Here is a 14906-nt window from a genome sequence, read left to right on the forward strand (position 1 = left end):
TTAATTTTTTTTGTTCATTTTTATTTATTTATTTGAGAGTGACAGAGAGAGAAAGAGGCAGATAGAGAGAGAGAGAGAGAGAGATAGAATGGGCACGCCAGGGCTTCTAGCCACTGCAAACGAACTCCAGATGTGTGCGCCCCCTTGTGCATCTGGCTAACGTGGGTCCTGGAGAATCGAGCCTCGAACCAGGGTCCTTAGACTTCACAGGCAAGCATTTAACCGCCAAGCCATCTCTCCAGCCCTCCTCTATACTTTTTAATTAATTAATTAGCTAATTAACTAATTTACATGTGTATATGTGTAGGTGGGAAGCACCAGAGCCTCTTGCCTCTGCAAATGAATGCCAGATACTTGCTGCTATTCTTTTTTTTTTTTTTTTTTTTTTTTGCATCTGGCTGATGTGGCTTGGGAATTAAACTGAAGCTTGCAGACTTTGCCAACAAGTGTCGTTAACTGTTGAGCCCTCTTATCAGCCCTATTTTTCTTTGTGTGTGTGTGTGTGTGTGTGTGTGTGTGTGTGTGTCAGGGTCTCTCAAGACAGCCCAGGCTGGCCCGGAGCTTACAATTTTCCTGTTTCAGCCTCCTGAGTGTTGGGTTTATAGGAGTGAACCACTATGTCTGACTCATACTGTATGCTTTTATTCCCTTCCAGATTATAACGCCTAATATAATGCAGATGCTATGTAGATAATGATGATACTGTATTGTGTGGGGAATGATGTCAAAGAAGAAAACTCCAGTGCAATTTTATTTTTAATTGTTTATTTTTATTTATTTATTTGAGAGAGAGAAAATGGATGCACCAGAGCCCCCGGCCACTGCAAACGAACTACAGATGTGTGTGCCCCCTTGTGCATCTGGCTAATGTGGGTCCTGGGGAATCGAGCCTCGAACCGGGGTCCTTAGGCTTCACAGACAAGCACTTAACCACTAAGCCATCTCTCCAGCCTGCAATTTTATTTTATTTGGGGTGGTGATGCTGGGATTGGAACCCAGGCCAGGCTTCAAGCACACTAACATGCTCCGCTGCTGAACTATACCCACAGTCCCAGACACAATATTTTTGCCTAAACATTTTGGACCCAGGATGGTTTGCGTCCACAGGTCAGAATTATTTAGAACAAAGAAAAAAATATGTGGGCTGGAGAGATGGCTCAGAGTTTAAGGCACAAGCCTGTAAAGCCTAATGACCTGGGTTTGATTCCCAGCCTGGGTACAATTCCCCAGTACTCACATGGTGCATGCATCTGGAGTTGTAGCAGCTGGAAGACCAGCATGCCCCATTTTCTCTCCCTCTCTGTCTCTTTCTCTTTGCTTGCAAATAAACAAATAAAATATTTTTTTAAATAATTATGTGGACTGGGCTAGAGAGATGGCTTAGCAGTTAAGGCACTTGCCTGTAAAGCCAAAGAACCCAGGTTCAATTCCCCAGGACCCACGTTAGCCAGGTGCACAAAGGGGCACACATGTCTGGAGTTTGTGGCGGGAGGCCCTGGCGTGCGCATTCTCTCTCTCTCTCTCAAATAAATAAATGAAAATAAAATATTAAGAAAATGTTTTTTTAAAAATTTAAAAATGTGGAGGTGGGGCTGGAGAGATGGCTTAGTGGTTAAGCGCTTGCCTGTGAAGCCTAAGGACCCCGGTTCGAGGCTCGGTTCCCCAGGTCCCACATTAGCCAGATGCACAAGGGGGCGCATGCGTCTGGAGTTCGTTTGCAGTGGCTGGAAGCCCTGGCGCGTCCATTCTCTCTCTCTCCCTCTATCTGTCTTTCTCCCTGTGTCTGTCGCTCTCAAATAAATAAATAAATAATGAACAAAAAAAAATGTGGAGGTGGACTTTATTGTGAGGACAGGAAAGCAAGGAGGAGGGTAGTAGAACATCCTGGTTTACGTCCCTGTTCTGTTGCCCTCCAGCTGTGGGCTTCACCTCTGCAGCCCCTATGCACAGCTGTAGCTTGGCATGAGGAGCACATTTCAGACCAAGTGTGGAACTGGTTCCACAGCACCTGTCAGAACATAGCAAGTGCTTGCAAAGCTCTAGCCACGATCCCTAGGCAGGTGGATGGCAGAGAGACAAGGCTGGAGGCTGTATCGCAGGCAGGGGGCGGCTTGGGCGAAGGTGCAGGGCTTGGGGAAGGTGGATAGACTTGTGGGGAGGTGGTGAGCTAGGGGTAGGTGACAACCGAGCCCTACGTACCTCCATCCATCATCACAACAGGAAGCTTTCCCCCAGGGTCACTGCTGGCCTGAATGGAGCTGAGGCCCTTGGGTAAGTATTGGCAGATGCCGACATTCTTTTAGCCTTCCTCTTAGAGCCTAAGTGCTTTTTGTCTTCCCATGTTTCCTGGAGCCGCTTCCCTCCCCACGAGATGGCTTTCCAGGCTCCTCTCTCTGCCAGGAGACAGGAGGGCCCGGCCAGCTACATGCTGCATTAACACTCTGCAAATGGGATTTCATGGCCTCAAATGAGATTAGGGCCAAAGGCTCTGCTCTCTGGCAGAGGCGGCGGGCAATGTGGGCAGCGATGGCCACTCGGAGCTGGGAGTCTGGAGGGGAGGGATTCCAGGCCCAGGCGGCCTGAATCAGCAACTTCTTGTAACTGGAGATCCTCAGACTTGCTGGGTTTTCTGGGTGGCAGAGCCAGCCCTGTCTTGGGGGTGGATGCTCAGGCCTTTCCTACTCCGTTACCCCCAGGATCCCCACACGCAGGAAGAAAGGATACTGTGCTAAAAGTAAATAAATAATAGCAAGTTCCACAGCCTGGGTCTAAAGCTGCTGGCTTCTCTGTGCCTGGCTCTGCCTTCAGTTTTTCTCATCTTCAAAGTGGAAACTATAGGACCAAGGCATGGTGGTGACATGCCTGTCACCCCGGCCCTTAAGAGACAGAGGCTTGTCACAAATTTGAGGCCTGCCTGATCTATATAGTGAGTTCCAGGCTAGCCAAGGCTATACAGCAAGAACCTGTCTCAAAACAACAAAACTAATTAATCATTTTTAAAAATGAGAAATGAGAAATACAGTAGTGACTCTCATGAGGAGCTGTGGGCATGTACTAACTATGCAAAGTGCTTAGAACAGCTGGGTATGGTGGCACACACCTTTAATCTCAGCACTGGGGAGGCTGAGGTAAGGGAATCGCCGTGAGTTCCAGGCCAGCCTGGGGCTACAGGATGAGTTCCAAATTAACCTGGGCTCCCGAGACCCTACCTCAAACACACACACACACACACACACACACACAAACACAAACCAAAGTGCCTAGAAGAGTACCGGGCACATTCCAGGTGCTCACGAAATGTTCCCCACTGCTCTGAGACTCACAGACACTATTCACCCTCGTGTGGAGGGGTGGGCACTGAGGGAGGGCGGGGCACACTGGAGAAGCAGACACCACTGCCCCAGGCTAAAGTGGAAGAAAGGAGGATTGAACCCAATGCCAATGTCACTCCTTACTCACTAAGCACACGTCTGGTATAAGCTTTGTGCCAGGAGACATACCAGGCTCTGAGGACACAGTTCCCCCAGGCACAGTCCCTAACCCAGAGAAGTGGGTAGTGGGTCATAAGCCAGCGATGGCAGGGGAGCATTGGTCACGGCTCTGATGCTCCTGTGGAGGGTAGAAGGATGGGTGACAGGTTTCAGGGAAGATTTGTTGAGCCATCTATGATTTTATTTATTTATTTATTTATTTATTTCGGTTTTTCGAGGAAGTGTCTTGTTCTAGCCTAGGCTAATCTGGAATTCACTATCTCGTCTCAGGCTGGCCTCAAACTCATAGTGATCCTCCTACCTCTGCCTCCCAAGTGCTGGGATTAAAGGCGTGTACCACCACATCTGGCTTTTACAAAATAGTTTATTTATTTGAGAGAGAGAAGCATAGATAGAGTGATGGAGGGAATGGGTGCACCAGGGTCTCTAGCCACACAGACGCATGCGCCACCTTGTGCATCTGGCTCTACATGGGTACTGGGGAATCAAACGCGGGTCCTTAGACTTTGTAGGCCAGCACCTCAACCACTGTGCCATCTCTCCAGCCTCCCATCTGACCACTCTCTCAGCTCAGGGGCCCCCCCAGATTTGTTGGGAGGCTGGAGCGTGAGCATGAGGCTAGGGACGGAGGAAGGCGAGGTGGAGGTTCCTGAGGTGAGCAGGCCAGAGTTGTGAATTGGAAGAGTTTGGAGGACACAGATCTGCGAGAGACTGGTTGAGCCTATTGTCTACCCCGAGGCCTCTCTACCCAGTGAGTAGACCTCCCCCAACCTTGGCAGGGTACTCCTTCAGCCCCCAACTCTGGTGCAAGAGAATAGTGGGCAGCTTCTTTGCTTGTCCTTTTATTCAGTCCCTTGTTAACGAGTTATTGATTTTTTTTTAAAGAAAAATGCCCAAAAGCCATGCTGCATCTTTAGCAAAGTGATTTATGAATTGACAGTGGGGCCTGGGCTGCATCCGATGAGAGCTCTGGTTACCCAACACGGAGGGGAATCTTTCAATAGCAATCAATCAATGGGCTACTAAGCAAATACAAGCCATGCTATCCAACAACAAGAACGGCGCCCCCGGAGCCATCACTCCCACGTCTGCTGTAGCGAAGCTAAGACACTGGAGGCTTCCTCGTGTATAAACTAGCGTGGTCACCAGGGAAAGCGCCTCAGTGCTGTCTTGTTTGTTGAGCTGCTTGGTGGAAGAGGAATCTGTCTGTGCTCCAAAGGATGGAGCAACCGGTACCCGGGTGAAGATAATGGTGATGATTGAAGGATGTTGGGCAGGGGCACAGACCCACAGAGAAGGGGGTCAAGCAGCTGCTGCCTCAATCAAGCACCCTTTAGGGAAAAGGAAGAAATGGGATGTGGGAACTTAGAACAATTTCACAAGTGACACTCTGCAAAGTTGAGGGTAAAGTTTAGGAGGGACAAGAACTGTAGTACCAAGCTTGAGGGTTTGTAATTGCAAAGACCTTTGTGACCCTACCCTGAAGGGGGAAGAGCCACAGCCTGAAGGTCAACTTTTTCTTTCTTTCTTTCTTTCTTTCCTTCCTTCCTTCCTTCCTTCCTTCCTTCCTTCCTTCCTTCCTTCCTTCCTTCTTTCTTTCTTTCTTTCTTTCTTTCTTTCTTTCTTTCTTTCTTTCTTTCTTTCTTTCTTTTTAGTGAGACACACACAGAGGGAATTGGTGGGCCAAGGCCTCAGCTACTGCAATTGAACTCCAGACACTTGCACCACCTAGTGAGCACATGCGATCTTGTGCTAGCTTCATCTTTGTACATCTGTCTGGCTTATGTGGGATCTGGAGAGTGGAACATGGGCCCTTAGGCTTTGCAGACAAGGGCCTTAACTGCTAAGCCATCTCTCTGTGAAGGGCAATTTTCTGCAAAAGCAGCCTTGTAGGCAAGGTGACCTTGGGCAAGAGGACACAGTCAACAACCCACGGCTGTGAGGGATTTCCCAGTTCCCTGCTGGTGCCTCCAGTAAGCCCATCCCAAGCACAGTCCATGAGGTGGTTGTTGAGTCAGAGCAGGATGAAGAAGAAATGATCTGGAGTTCAAATGGAAAACGTCCATATCCTGGGTAAAAAGAGGAGAGACTCAGTTTCTGTTCTAAGATGTCCATGGACTGTAGTAACCCATGGGTGCTCTCAAAGTAGAAATGGAGCATTCTAACCTTGGGGTTCTTGCCTATGTAGGAATTAGGGTCCCCAGAGAGGTGACCAGCTATCTATCTTCCCCAAGACAGAGGACAAAGAGGAGGCAGCCTGCAGGGGCAGAACACAGAGCAAGCCTTACAGGATACTCCCAGTGAAGTGTGGCTCCAATGACTTAAGCTTAGACCCAGTTCAGCACGTGAATAGGGAGGGTGTCATCTGGTCTCAGGGAACCACGTTTGAAACCAGTCCTCAAATCTCTCTGTAGAAACCCTGAGGCTCTTAGCTGATGTGAGGTAAGAGCAGCCCCTGAATCATGCCCATTGGGCTGTGGATTCACTGGTGCAATCAGAGCACAGAACCCTTACACAACCTTCCGTCCTTCCAAGGGAATACCTGCTACGTACACTACCCAGCGTTGAGGGGAAGTGGTAGCAGGAGCATAGAAGCCCTCCAAGGGAACTGATGTCGCTTAACAATGGACAAAATCAAAATCTACAGAGAGAGAGGGAGAGGGGCTTGCCCAGGTCCCACGGCTCTACTTCACAGTGATTACATATATACAGCATCGGTCATCAGGGCTGTCCCAGAGCAGGACAAGCACAGGCAGGCCTTGCTGAGGACAAAGGGACTGCCTTCATTCCGAGCTTCCTGGAGCGAAGGGTCCTGAGCACGACCCTACAGACCATTGGTTTTAGTAGGAAAGGGCAGGGAAGCCGCACTTCCGGTAGGGGATTTCTGGAAACAGCTGCGGCTGTGGGGACAAGCCTGGAATGGGACCAAGTGGGCTGAGGTATCTGGAAAGGACGTGAAGGTCTAAGTGCTGAGTAGACGTGCTCGGAATCAACCTCGAGACATTTGTCACTTCCCTGGTCTGTGCGTGCCGGGGAAAACCAAGTCGAGGCACAAGCTTGGTTAGCAGCAACCCTGATTCCCTCTCTGTGAAAGGAGGGGAACTAAAGCCCAGAGAGGGTTTAACTTTGCCCACAATCTCACAGCTTTGAGCTCTCATTTGCTACAAATGTCTGCATTTCTCTCTCTCTATTTCTTTCCTTTTCTTTTTCTTCTTCTTCCTCTTTTTTTTTTTTTTTTTTGTTTGTTTTTCAAGATAGGGTTTCACTCTAGCCCAGGTTGACCTAGAATTCACTATGGAGTCTCAGGGTGGCCTCGAACTCATGGCGATCCTTCTACCTCTGCCTCCCAAGTGCTGGGATTAAAGGCGTGCGCCACCACGCCCGGCTTTCTTGTGTTTCTCATCTAACTCAGTTTTTCTGTAAAGGGAAAATGAAATGTCTGTGTGGGAGAGCACTAAGGAAGAAAGGGAAGCCAAGTTGGATACTCTGGGATACACACTTTCCTGAAACTTGTAGCATAAGTCGTTAGGCCCAAAGGAATCCTGGAATTCCTGGGAATCCAAACCAGAGACACAGCCGGAAGGAAACATGGGTGTCTGTTAACCACACATATCATAATCCCAGCACTTGGGAAGCAGAGATAGGTAGATCGCCATGAGTTCGAGGCCAGCCTGAGACTCCATAGTGAATTCCAGATCAGCCTGGACTGGAGTGAGACCCTACCTAAAAAAAAAAAAAAAAAAAGTAATAAAATAAACAAGTAAATAAGTATACAAAGCCAGGAGAAGAAGCAAGAGTCCTTCAGTCCCCACAAACCGGGCCTCAGATCTTGGTCCAGGCCTGAGCTACCCAATCTAGAACAGCAGTGTTAAAAACCCTGGCTGCCCTTGTCACAACTCCTGTGCTCTCTCCTGAGACTGGCGGTGAGGGGCAGGATTATAGGTCTGTGGTGAGATTAACCCTTCCCTGCCTCATTTCATGCTAGAATTGCCCCGAGTCGTCAAAGCTCGGGCAGGGCAGCAGAAGTTCCTTTGAACCCTTGGGGAGCAGGTACAGGCCCCCCCCTGCTCTAGGGAGGTGGAGCTTAAGGATAGACCCTGGGGCCAGTGTCTCAAGGGTTCCTTGGTCCAGGGAGATGACCAGCCGGTGAAAAGCGGGGAGAGGGCCCGCCTGCTGGTGGCTGCTGAGCATGTGCAGGGCGTGCGGACACTCTGGAGCCCCCTCCCACCCCCCACCCCCGGCCTGGCACCAGCATGCAATTGCATTAGCTTCCTCCCTGGAAGGAAGAGGCCACAGGGCTGGGCTGTAGGGGAGGCAACCCAGATACAATGCAGCTGGGACGGAGGCCAGAGCATGGGGCACGGGAGTGAAGCTGCAAGACAGGGCTGGACTACAGCGAGGCAGGCCTCCGGCTAGGGTTCAAAATGTCAGACGTGAGGCGAGCATTGCAGAGCTCGCATAGCCTGGAAGTGAGGACTCCCTTGCTTCCTGAACTTGCCTCAGAGGATCCTGCTGCATTGCCCTGAAGAAAGCTGGCAAGAGCCCTAAGAGGCTACAGGAGTAGAGGTTTCCCCAGGCCAAGCACTAAGAGGAATAAAGGGGAACTGAACTAAGATCCCTTCTTTCTGTGTGCCGTGCTGTGATGGGGTTAGCCCGTTCACGGCCAGTGTCGACTGCCCCGCAGGCCCGGGATACCAAGGACACCACACTGGCAGCCTGGAGGAGCGGGAAGCTGGGGACGGGACTCTTGGCTTCCATTCCCAACCGTGCGGGTGACACTGACTGCTCCTTGACATGCTAACCAAAGGTCAGATCCACTTTCCTGTTTGGACACTGGGGTGGGGGTGGGTTTCATCATTTTCTCTCTGAAGTGGGGGACGGAGGAGGATGCTGGGAGGCCTCCCCAAAACAACAGGCTCCTGTGGTCTTGCTCTTGAGTCCTAACCAAGTAAGGTGGGAAGAGTCCCCAATATGGAACCTAAAACAACTGACAGAATTAGGCATGCTGTAAGAGTCTTGAATCAATTCTGAAGCCCACCCAGTATCCCAAATCTCTACTGTTCTAGCCCAGGACTGTTGAATAGCCTTAAAGACATAGGTTACCCCTCACCCCATAATGGGGACCTGTCACTCTTTTTTTCGAGGTAGGGTCTCACTCTAGCCCAGTCCAACCTGGAATTCACTATGTAGTCTCAGGCTGACCTAGAACTCACAGCGATCATCCTACCTCTGAACTCTTGAGTGCTGGAATTAAAGGCACCAAGAAATTTGTCACTCTTTTTTTAAATAAAAGGTTTTTATTTAATTAACAAAGAGAGGGCCTCTAGCCACTGCAAATAAACTCCAAATGCATGTACCACCTTGTGCATCTGGCTTATGTGGGTGCTGGAGAATTGAACCTGGGTCCTTAGGTTTTGCAGGCAAGTGCCTTAGCCACTAAGCCATCTCTCCAGCCCAACTTGTCAGTATCAATTGCCCTTAAAAACATATATAGTCTGAGGAGATGGTTCAGTGAAAAAAGTACTTGCTGTGTAAACATGAGGACGTGAATTTAGATCTGGAGAATCGATATAAAAGCCAGACATAGTGGTGCTTGCTTGTAATCCCAGTGCTGGGGAGGTGGACACAAGCCATCCCTGGGGCACTAGGTTCAATGTAAGACCCTGTGTCAAAGAATAATGAGCCAAGTGTGGTGGCGCACACCTTTAATCCCAGCACTCAAGAGGCAGAGGTAGGAGGATCACTGTGAGTTCAAGACCAGCCTGGCCTAGAGTGAGAACCAACTTCCAAAAAAGACAAAAACAAAGTGAATAAAAGGGTGCAATCAAGGAAGACACCCAACATCTACCTCTGGTCTCCACATGCATACCCCCCCACACATGTAACCATACACATTTGAACACATATATAGACACATCCATACATACCCACAAAAAACACAGAATTACTGTTTAATGCAAGCATGCAATTACTGTTTAATAAAGACTTGTGGTGGTCTTTCTAATAATTTCTGGGGTGCTCAGAATTAGAATAACCATAACATTTGCTTTATACATTAGCACTGCTTTTGGTGTCTACGTGGCCCTCCTTAATTGTTTAAAGCAATGATAATGATTAACCTGAGTTGTAATTCCTGTTTGTTTGTTTGTTTGTTTGTTTTTTGTTTTCTGAAGTAGGGTTTCACTCTAGCCCAGGCTGACCTGGAATTCACTATGTTGTCTCAGGGTGGCCTCAAACTCACGGCAATCCTCCTACCTCTGCCTCCTGAGTGCTGGGATTAAAGGCGTGCACCACCACGCCCGGCTGTAATTCCTGTTTTATCCATGGGGGATGTGTCATGTCCCAAGATGCCCAATGGGTGCTTACAACTGCCAAGAGTATCAAATCCTACATATACTAGGCTTTTTCCCTGTGCATACACACTTCGCCACACTTATGACAAAGTTTAGGGACCATTAAGAGATTACTAGTAAGAGCTGTAATAAGAGGCTAGGGAGATGACTCCGTGAGAAAGAGGGTTTGCCTGGCCTGGCCATGTGGGCCTGTTACCCCAGTCCTATAAGCAGAAACAGAGACCAGAGAATTGCTGGGGCTCATGGGTCATATTTGCTAGATAAACATGAGGGTCTAAGATGGCCTGAGCTCTGTAGTTGGATCCCCAATACCTATATAAAAAGTTAGGGGCTGGAGAGATGGCTTAGCAGTTAAGGCACTTGCCTGCAAAGCCAAAGGACCCAGGTTTGATTCCCCAGGACCCAGAGATTGGAGAATGTCTGGGGCTCATCATGACCAGAAAAAAAAAGGCAGCTCTTGGTTCAGTGAGAGACTCCATCTCAAAGAAATAAGACAGAATGATAGAGAGGGGTACCTTCTGGCCTCTGCATGCATGCACACAGGGCAAATGTGTCTGCACACACATATGTTCACCGTACCACACATACTACACACACATGCCAAAAAACAACTTTAAAAGAACTAGACTAAAATAGAACAATCATAACAATACAACATATTGAAATTTATGAATTTATTTTGAATTGCTTGTTTCTGGAATTTTCCATATATTTTCAGAGTATTGTTGATGGTGGGTAACTGAAATGGTGTGTGTGTGAGAGACTATAATAAGGGAAGTCAGTGTAAAATGATCTACCATTAGCTGACATCCCATCTAAATAGAGTGTCACCAATGACATCTTTTATGTGTCTTTTTCCCATTCTCTTCCCCCTCTTCCCACCACCCTCATAAAGGAATAATTTTTTTTTTAAATTGTTGTGTGTGTGTGTTCTTGTGTGCATGTAGGTGGGCAACTTCAGATGTTGGTCCTCAATTTATACCTGTTGTTAAAGGCAGAGTTTCTCTCTCTCTCTCTGGCAGTGTCTCACTCTAACCCCAGCTGACTTCACTCTGTAGCCCCAGGCTGGTGTCGAACTCACAGTGAACCACCTTCCTCAGCCTCCCCAGTGCAGGGATTAAAGGCGTGAACCTCCCCGCCTGGCTTCCGAGGCAGGGCCTCTTACCGTTCACCTCGTGTACACCAGACTAGTGCTTCTGCGAGCTTTTGGGATTCTCTTGCTTCTACCTCCCATTTTGCTGAGAGCTCAAAGAGGAGGACTGGTTTCCGAGGAGTTCTGGGGAGCCGAGGAGGGCTTCTGGTTCTTTCTACCCTACCTTCAGCTCTGCACCTGGGACTTTGGCTCTGTCCTGTGATGTCACAGAGTGTTGCCCAGGTGACTCAGCTCAGTGGAAAATCTCAGTTCTTTACCAGGCCTGGGCAGAGTAAGGACCAACCTGTCTTCACCTTCCTGCGCAGCCAGGAATCAATAGTCCAGCCTCCCTGCTCAGCAGGCCATGGCCCATATCCCTCAAGGCACCAACACACATAGAACCTCTCACTTCTGAGAAAGATCCAGGCTCGCCCACCCTCCCCCTTTCCCTGGTCCAGATCTCAAAGAGTTAGTGCTTGAAGTACAGGCGACCACATTGATGATCAAAGACTTAAAGGCACCAGGACAGGCCTCTGGCAAGACTGATGCCCGAACACACACTCGTACCAAGTATCGAACTCCAAGATTGTTAAGCAAGGCCGAACATTCCTGCCTTGATGGGATGGAAGAGGAGAAAGGTGAGGCCGGGGCAGAGTCCGCGCCGCTGTAAGAACCCGTCCCCCTTATTCTGTTGGCTCCCAGATCATGACACAAGTGTTCCTTCTCTGGGCTTTGGTGTTCCCTGCTTAAAGAGGGCGTTAGTTGAAGTGGTTGGTTTGCTGTCCTGTGCTGTGGAACCATGTGTGTGTGTGTGTGTGTATATATATATATATACACACACACACACACATATATATATGTATGTATGTATGTATATATACATACATACATGCATATATATATACACATATATATGTATATATGTGTGTGCATATATATATATATATATATTTTTTTTTTTTTTGCAAAGAGAAAGAGAGAGTGCCAGTGCCTCCTGCCACTTGCAAATAAACTCCAGATACACGCGCCACTTTGTGCATCGGCTTTATGTGGAGAATCGAACCTGGGTCATTAGACTTTACAGGCAAATGCCTTAACCACTTAGCCATCTCTCCAGCTCGTGGTCTGGGATGTTTGTTTGTTTGACGTGTGTATGTATGTGTATTATGTGTTCGTGTGCTCATATGTGTGCGGATGGGCGTGCATGTATGTGTAAGGCTAGAAGTCAACATTTGGGTATCTTTCTCAATTGCTCTACACCTCATGTTTGGGAGCCAGGGTCTCTCACTGAACCCAGAGCTCACCGATTCTGCTGCAAGCCCAGGAATCCTTCTGCCTCCTCCCCCTCCCCCCATCCCCAGCCTCCGCTGGTATTTCAGGCATGCGCTGCTGGGTCTAGCTGTTACATGGGTGCTGGAAATCCAAACTCAGGCACTCATACTTTACCAACTGAGCCATCTTCCTAACCCCTGGCCAGTTTTTTTTTTTTTTTTTTAATTAAATAGAACCTTGTCTGGACATGTCATATGTTAGTACCATCATTTCCATCGTCTCTGCCCCCATTCTGCTGAGGGCCCCCCTCAAGTGGAGTGGCTGGTACTCCCCCTGGGTTTTCAGGACATAGATGTGAGAGAATCAGTCTGTCATTGTGGGGGGGGGGGGAGGAGGGTGGCAATGCCTCTGGACATTCCCTTCCACTCTGTGGCTCTTCCAATCTTTCCGCCCCCTCTTCCGCAAAACTCCCTGAGCCATGGGGGGCGGGGAGGGGAGCGGGGGGGGGGGCTGGTGTTTTAAGTCTGCTTCAGTGTTGAGATCTCAGCAGGTTCTGGATTTCTGCTTTGGTGTGTTTTGAGTGTCCTCAGTGTCTGTCTGCGTCACCTTGGCTCTGGTTGACAGGCTCACCATGGAAGGAGCGCTCTTGCTCATCTCGCCAATTCCTCTGTGGTTTCCCCTGGCCTGTTTTCATCATTACTGTGTCCCCAGTCCTCAGAACAGTGCCTGGCACATAGTAAGTGTTTAGTAAAGAGTTTTGGCCGAGCAGGATCCTACCAGGAGGGCACCAGGGTCTTAGTGCCATGAAATACTAACAGTTCAGCATAAGGGCTCCTTTATCTTCCACTCACTGGAAAGGCTGAACACTTACCCACAGGAATAGATCAAAGGCACCTGGGTGCTTAAGGGTGCCCTCAGTGCAGTTAAATAGGCCAAAATCCTGGGGTACCTGGGCTCTAATGTGGCCTCTGCTTTCTTTACTTTCCTGAATATATTTAATTTTTTTTTTTTTTTTTTTTTTTTGGTTTTTCAAGGCAGGGTCTCACTGTGGTCCAGGCTGACCTGGAATTCACTATGTTGTCTCAGGGTGGCTTCAAAGTCACAGCGATCCTCCTACCTCTGCCTCCCAAGTGCTGGGGTTAAAGGCTTGTGCCATCACGCCTGGCTAAAAACATTATTTACTTACTAGAGACAGAGGAAAAAAAGAAAAAAGAAGAACACTACCAGGGCCTCCAGCCACTGCAAATAAACTCCAGACACATGAGCCACCATGTGCATCTTGGGTTGTGTGGGTTCTAGTGAGTTGAACATGGGTCCTTAGGCTTCACAGGCAAGCGCCTTAACCGTCAAGCCATCTCTCCAGCCCTTTTGTGAATTTGCTTTTGCTTTGTTTGGTTTTGGTTTCGCTGGGCTGGGGATTGATGCAAGGGCTTCACACACGCTCAGTCCTGGGTCATCTTTTGAAAATACTCCCCTGCCTCAGACATATAATTTGTTTTCTTTCTTTTTAATATTTTATTTGAGAGAGAGGGAGGAAGGGAAAGACAATGGACACACCAGGACCTCTTGCCACTGAAAATGAATTCCAGATGCATGTACCACTTTTTGCATCTGGCTTTACATGCGTACTTAGGGAATTGAAGCTGAGCTGGCAGGCTTTGTAAGCAAGAACCTTTCACTTCTGAGCCATTTCCCCAGTCATGTCCTTCTTTGTTGTTGTTTTGTTTTGTTTTGTTTTTTGAGGTAGGATCTCACTCTAGCCCAGGCTGACCCGGAATTCACTATGTATTCTCAGGGTGGCCTCAAACTCACAGTGATCCTCTACCTCTGCCTCCCGAGTGCTGGGATAAAAGGCGTGCGCCACCACGCCCAGCTTTTTATTCTTTTTTTTTTTTTGACAAATTCAATAATTATAGACAATAAACCATGATAATTCCCTCTCCCTCTCACTTTCCCCTTCGCAACTCTGCTCTTCATCATCTCCCCTCCCCCTCTCAACTAGTCTCTTTTTTATTTTGAAGACACACAGTTTCTTGGTTACTGGTGAATCCTGGGCTTACAAACCCCAGGGGTAGGCCCAAGAGCCCAGAGAATGAGCCTACTTCGAAAGAAGCATGGCGAGGGGCCTGCAGAGATGACTAAGTGGTTAAAGGAGCGAGCTTGAAATTAGATGGGCATGCACAGGCAGCCTGGGTTTGATACCTCGGGACCTATGTAAAACCAGATGCACAAAGTGGTGCATGCATTTAGAGTGTTTGCAGTGGCGAGAGGTCCAGGACACACATATTCCCTCTCTCTCTCTCTCTCTCTCTCTCTCTCTCTCTCTCTCTCTCTCTCTCTCTTTCTCTCTTTTTTCAAACAAATAAATTAATTTTTTAAAAAGCAACATGGTGAGAGCAGAGAGGCCTCAGACCCTTGGTTCTAGCCCTGCTGGCTCAGCAGGGGCTTGGTAAACGTGTTTTGCTCTCCTCATCTCTTTCCTCGCTGTCAAGGGCCTTGTCTAGCTGTTCTGGTGCCCAGGCAAACTCACATGCTGCAATTAGAAGGAATGGAAGGGATTCGAGGCAGGGTCTCGCTCCAGCCCAGGCTGACCTGGAATTTACTATATAGTCTCAAGGCTGGCCTTGAACTCACAGCCAATCCTCCTACCTAGGCCTC

At 48.6% G+C, this 14906-nt stretch overlaps 1 protein-coding gene across 1 annotated transcript in view; it reads left to right on the plus strand.

Annotated features, from left to right (window-relative positions):
• Ccdc33 (coiled-coil domain containing 33) overlaps positions 1-14906 on the plus strand; it is a 128603-nt gene that overhangs the window by 11405 nt on the left and 102292 nt on the right. Inside the window, exon 4 of the mRNA XM_045160581.1 lies at positions 1416-1442. Within this exon, the coding sequence (XP_045016516.1) occupies positions 1416-1442 (27 nt within the window). The remainder of the gene's footprint in view (positions 1-1415; positions 1443-14906) is intronic.

Source organism: Jaculus jaculus, chromosome 10 (assembly GCF_020740685.1).
Source record: "Jaculus jaculus isolate mJacJac1 chromosome 10, mJacJac1.mat.Y.cur, whole genome shotgun sequence".
NCBI lineage: Eukaryota > Metazoa > Chordata > Mammalia > Rodentia > Dipodidae > Jaculus > Jaculus jaculus.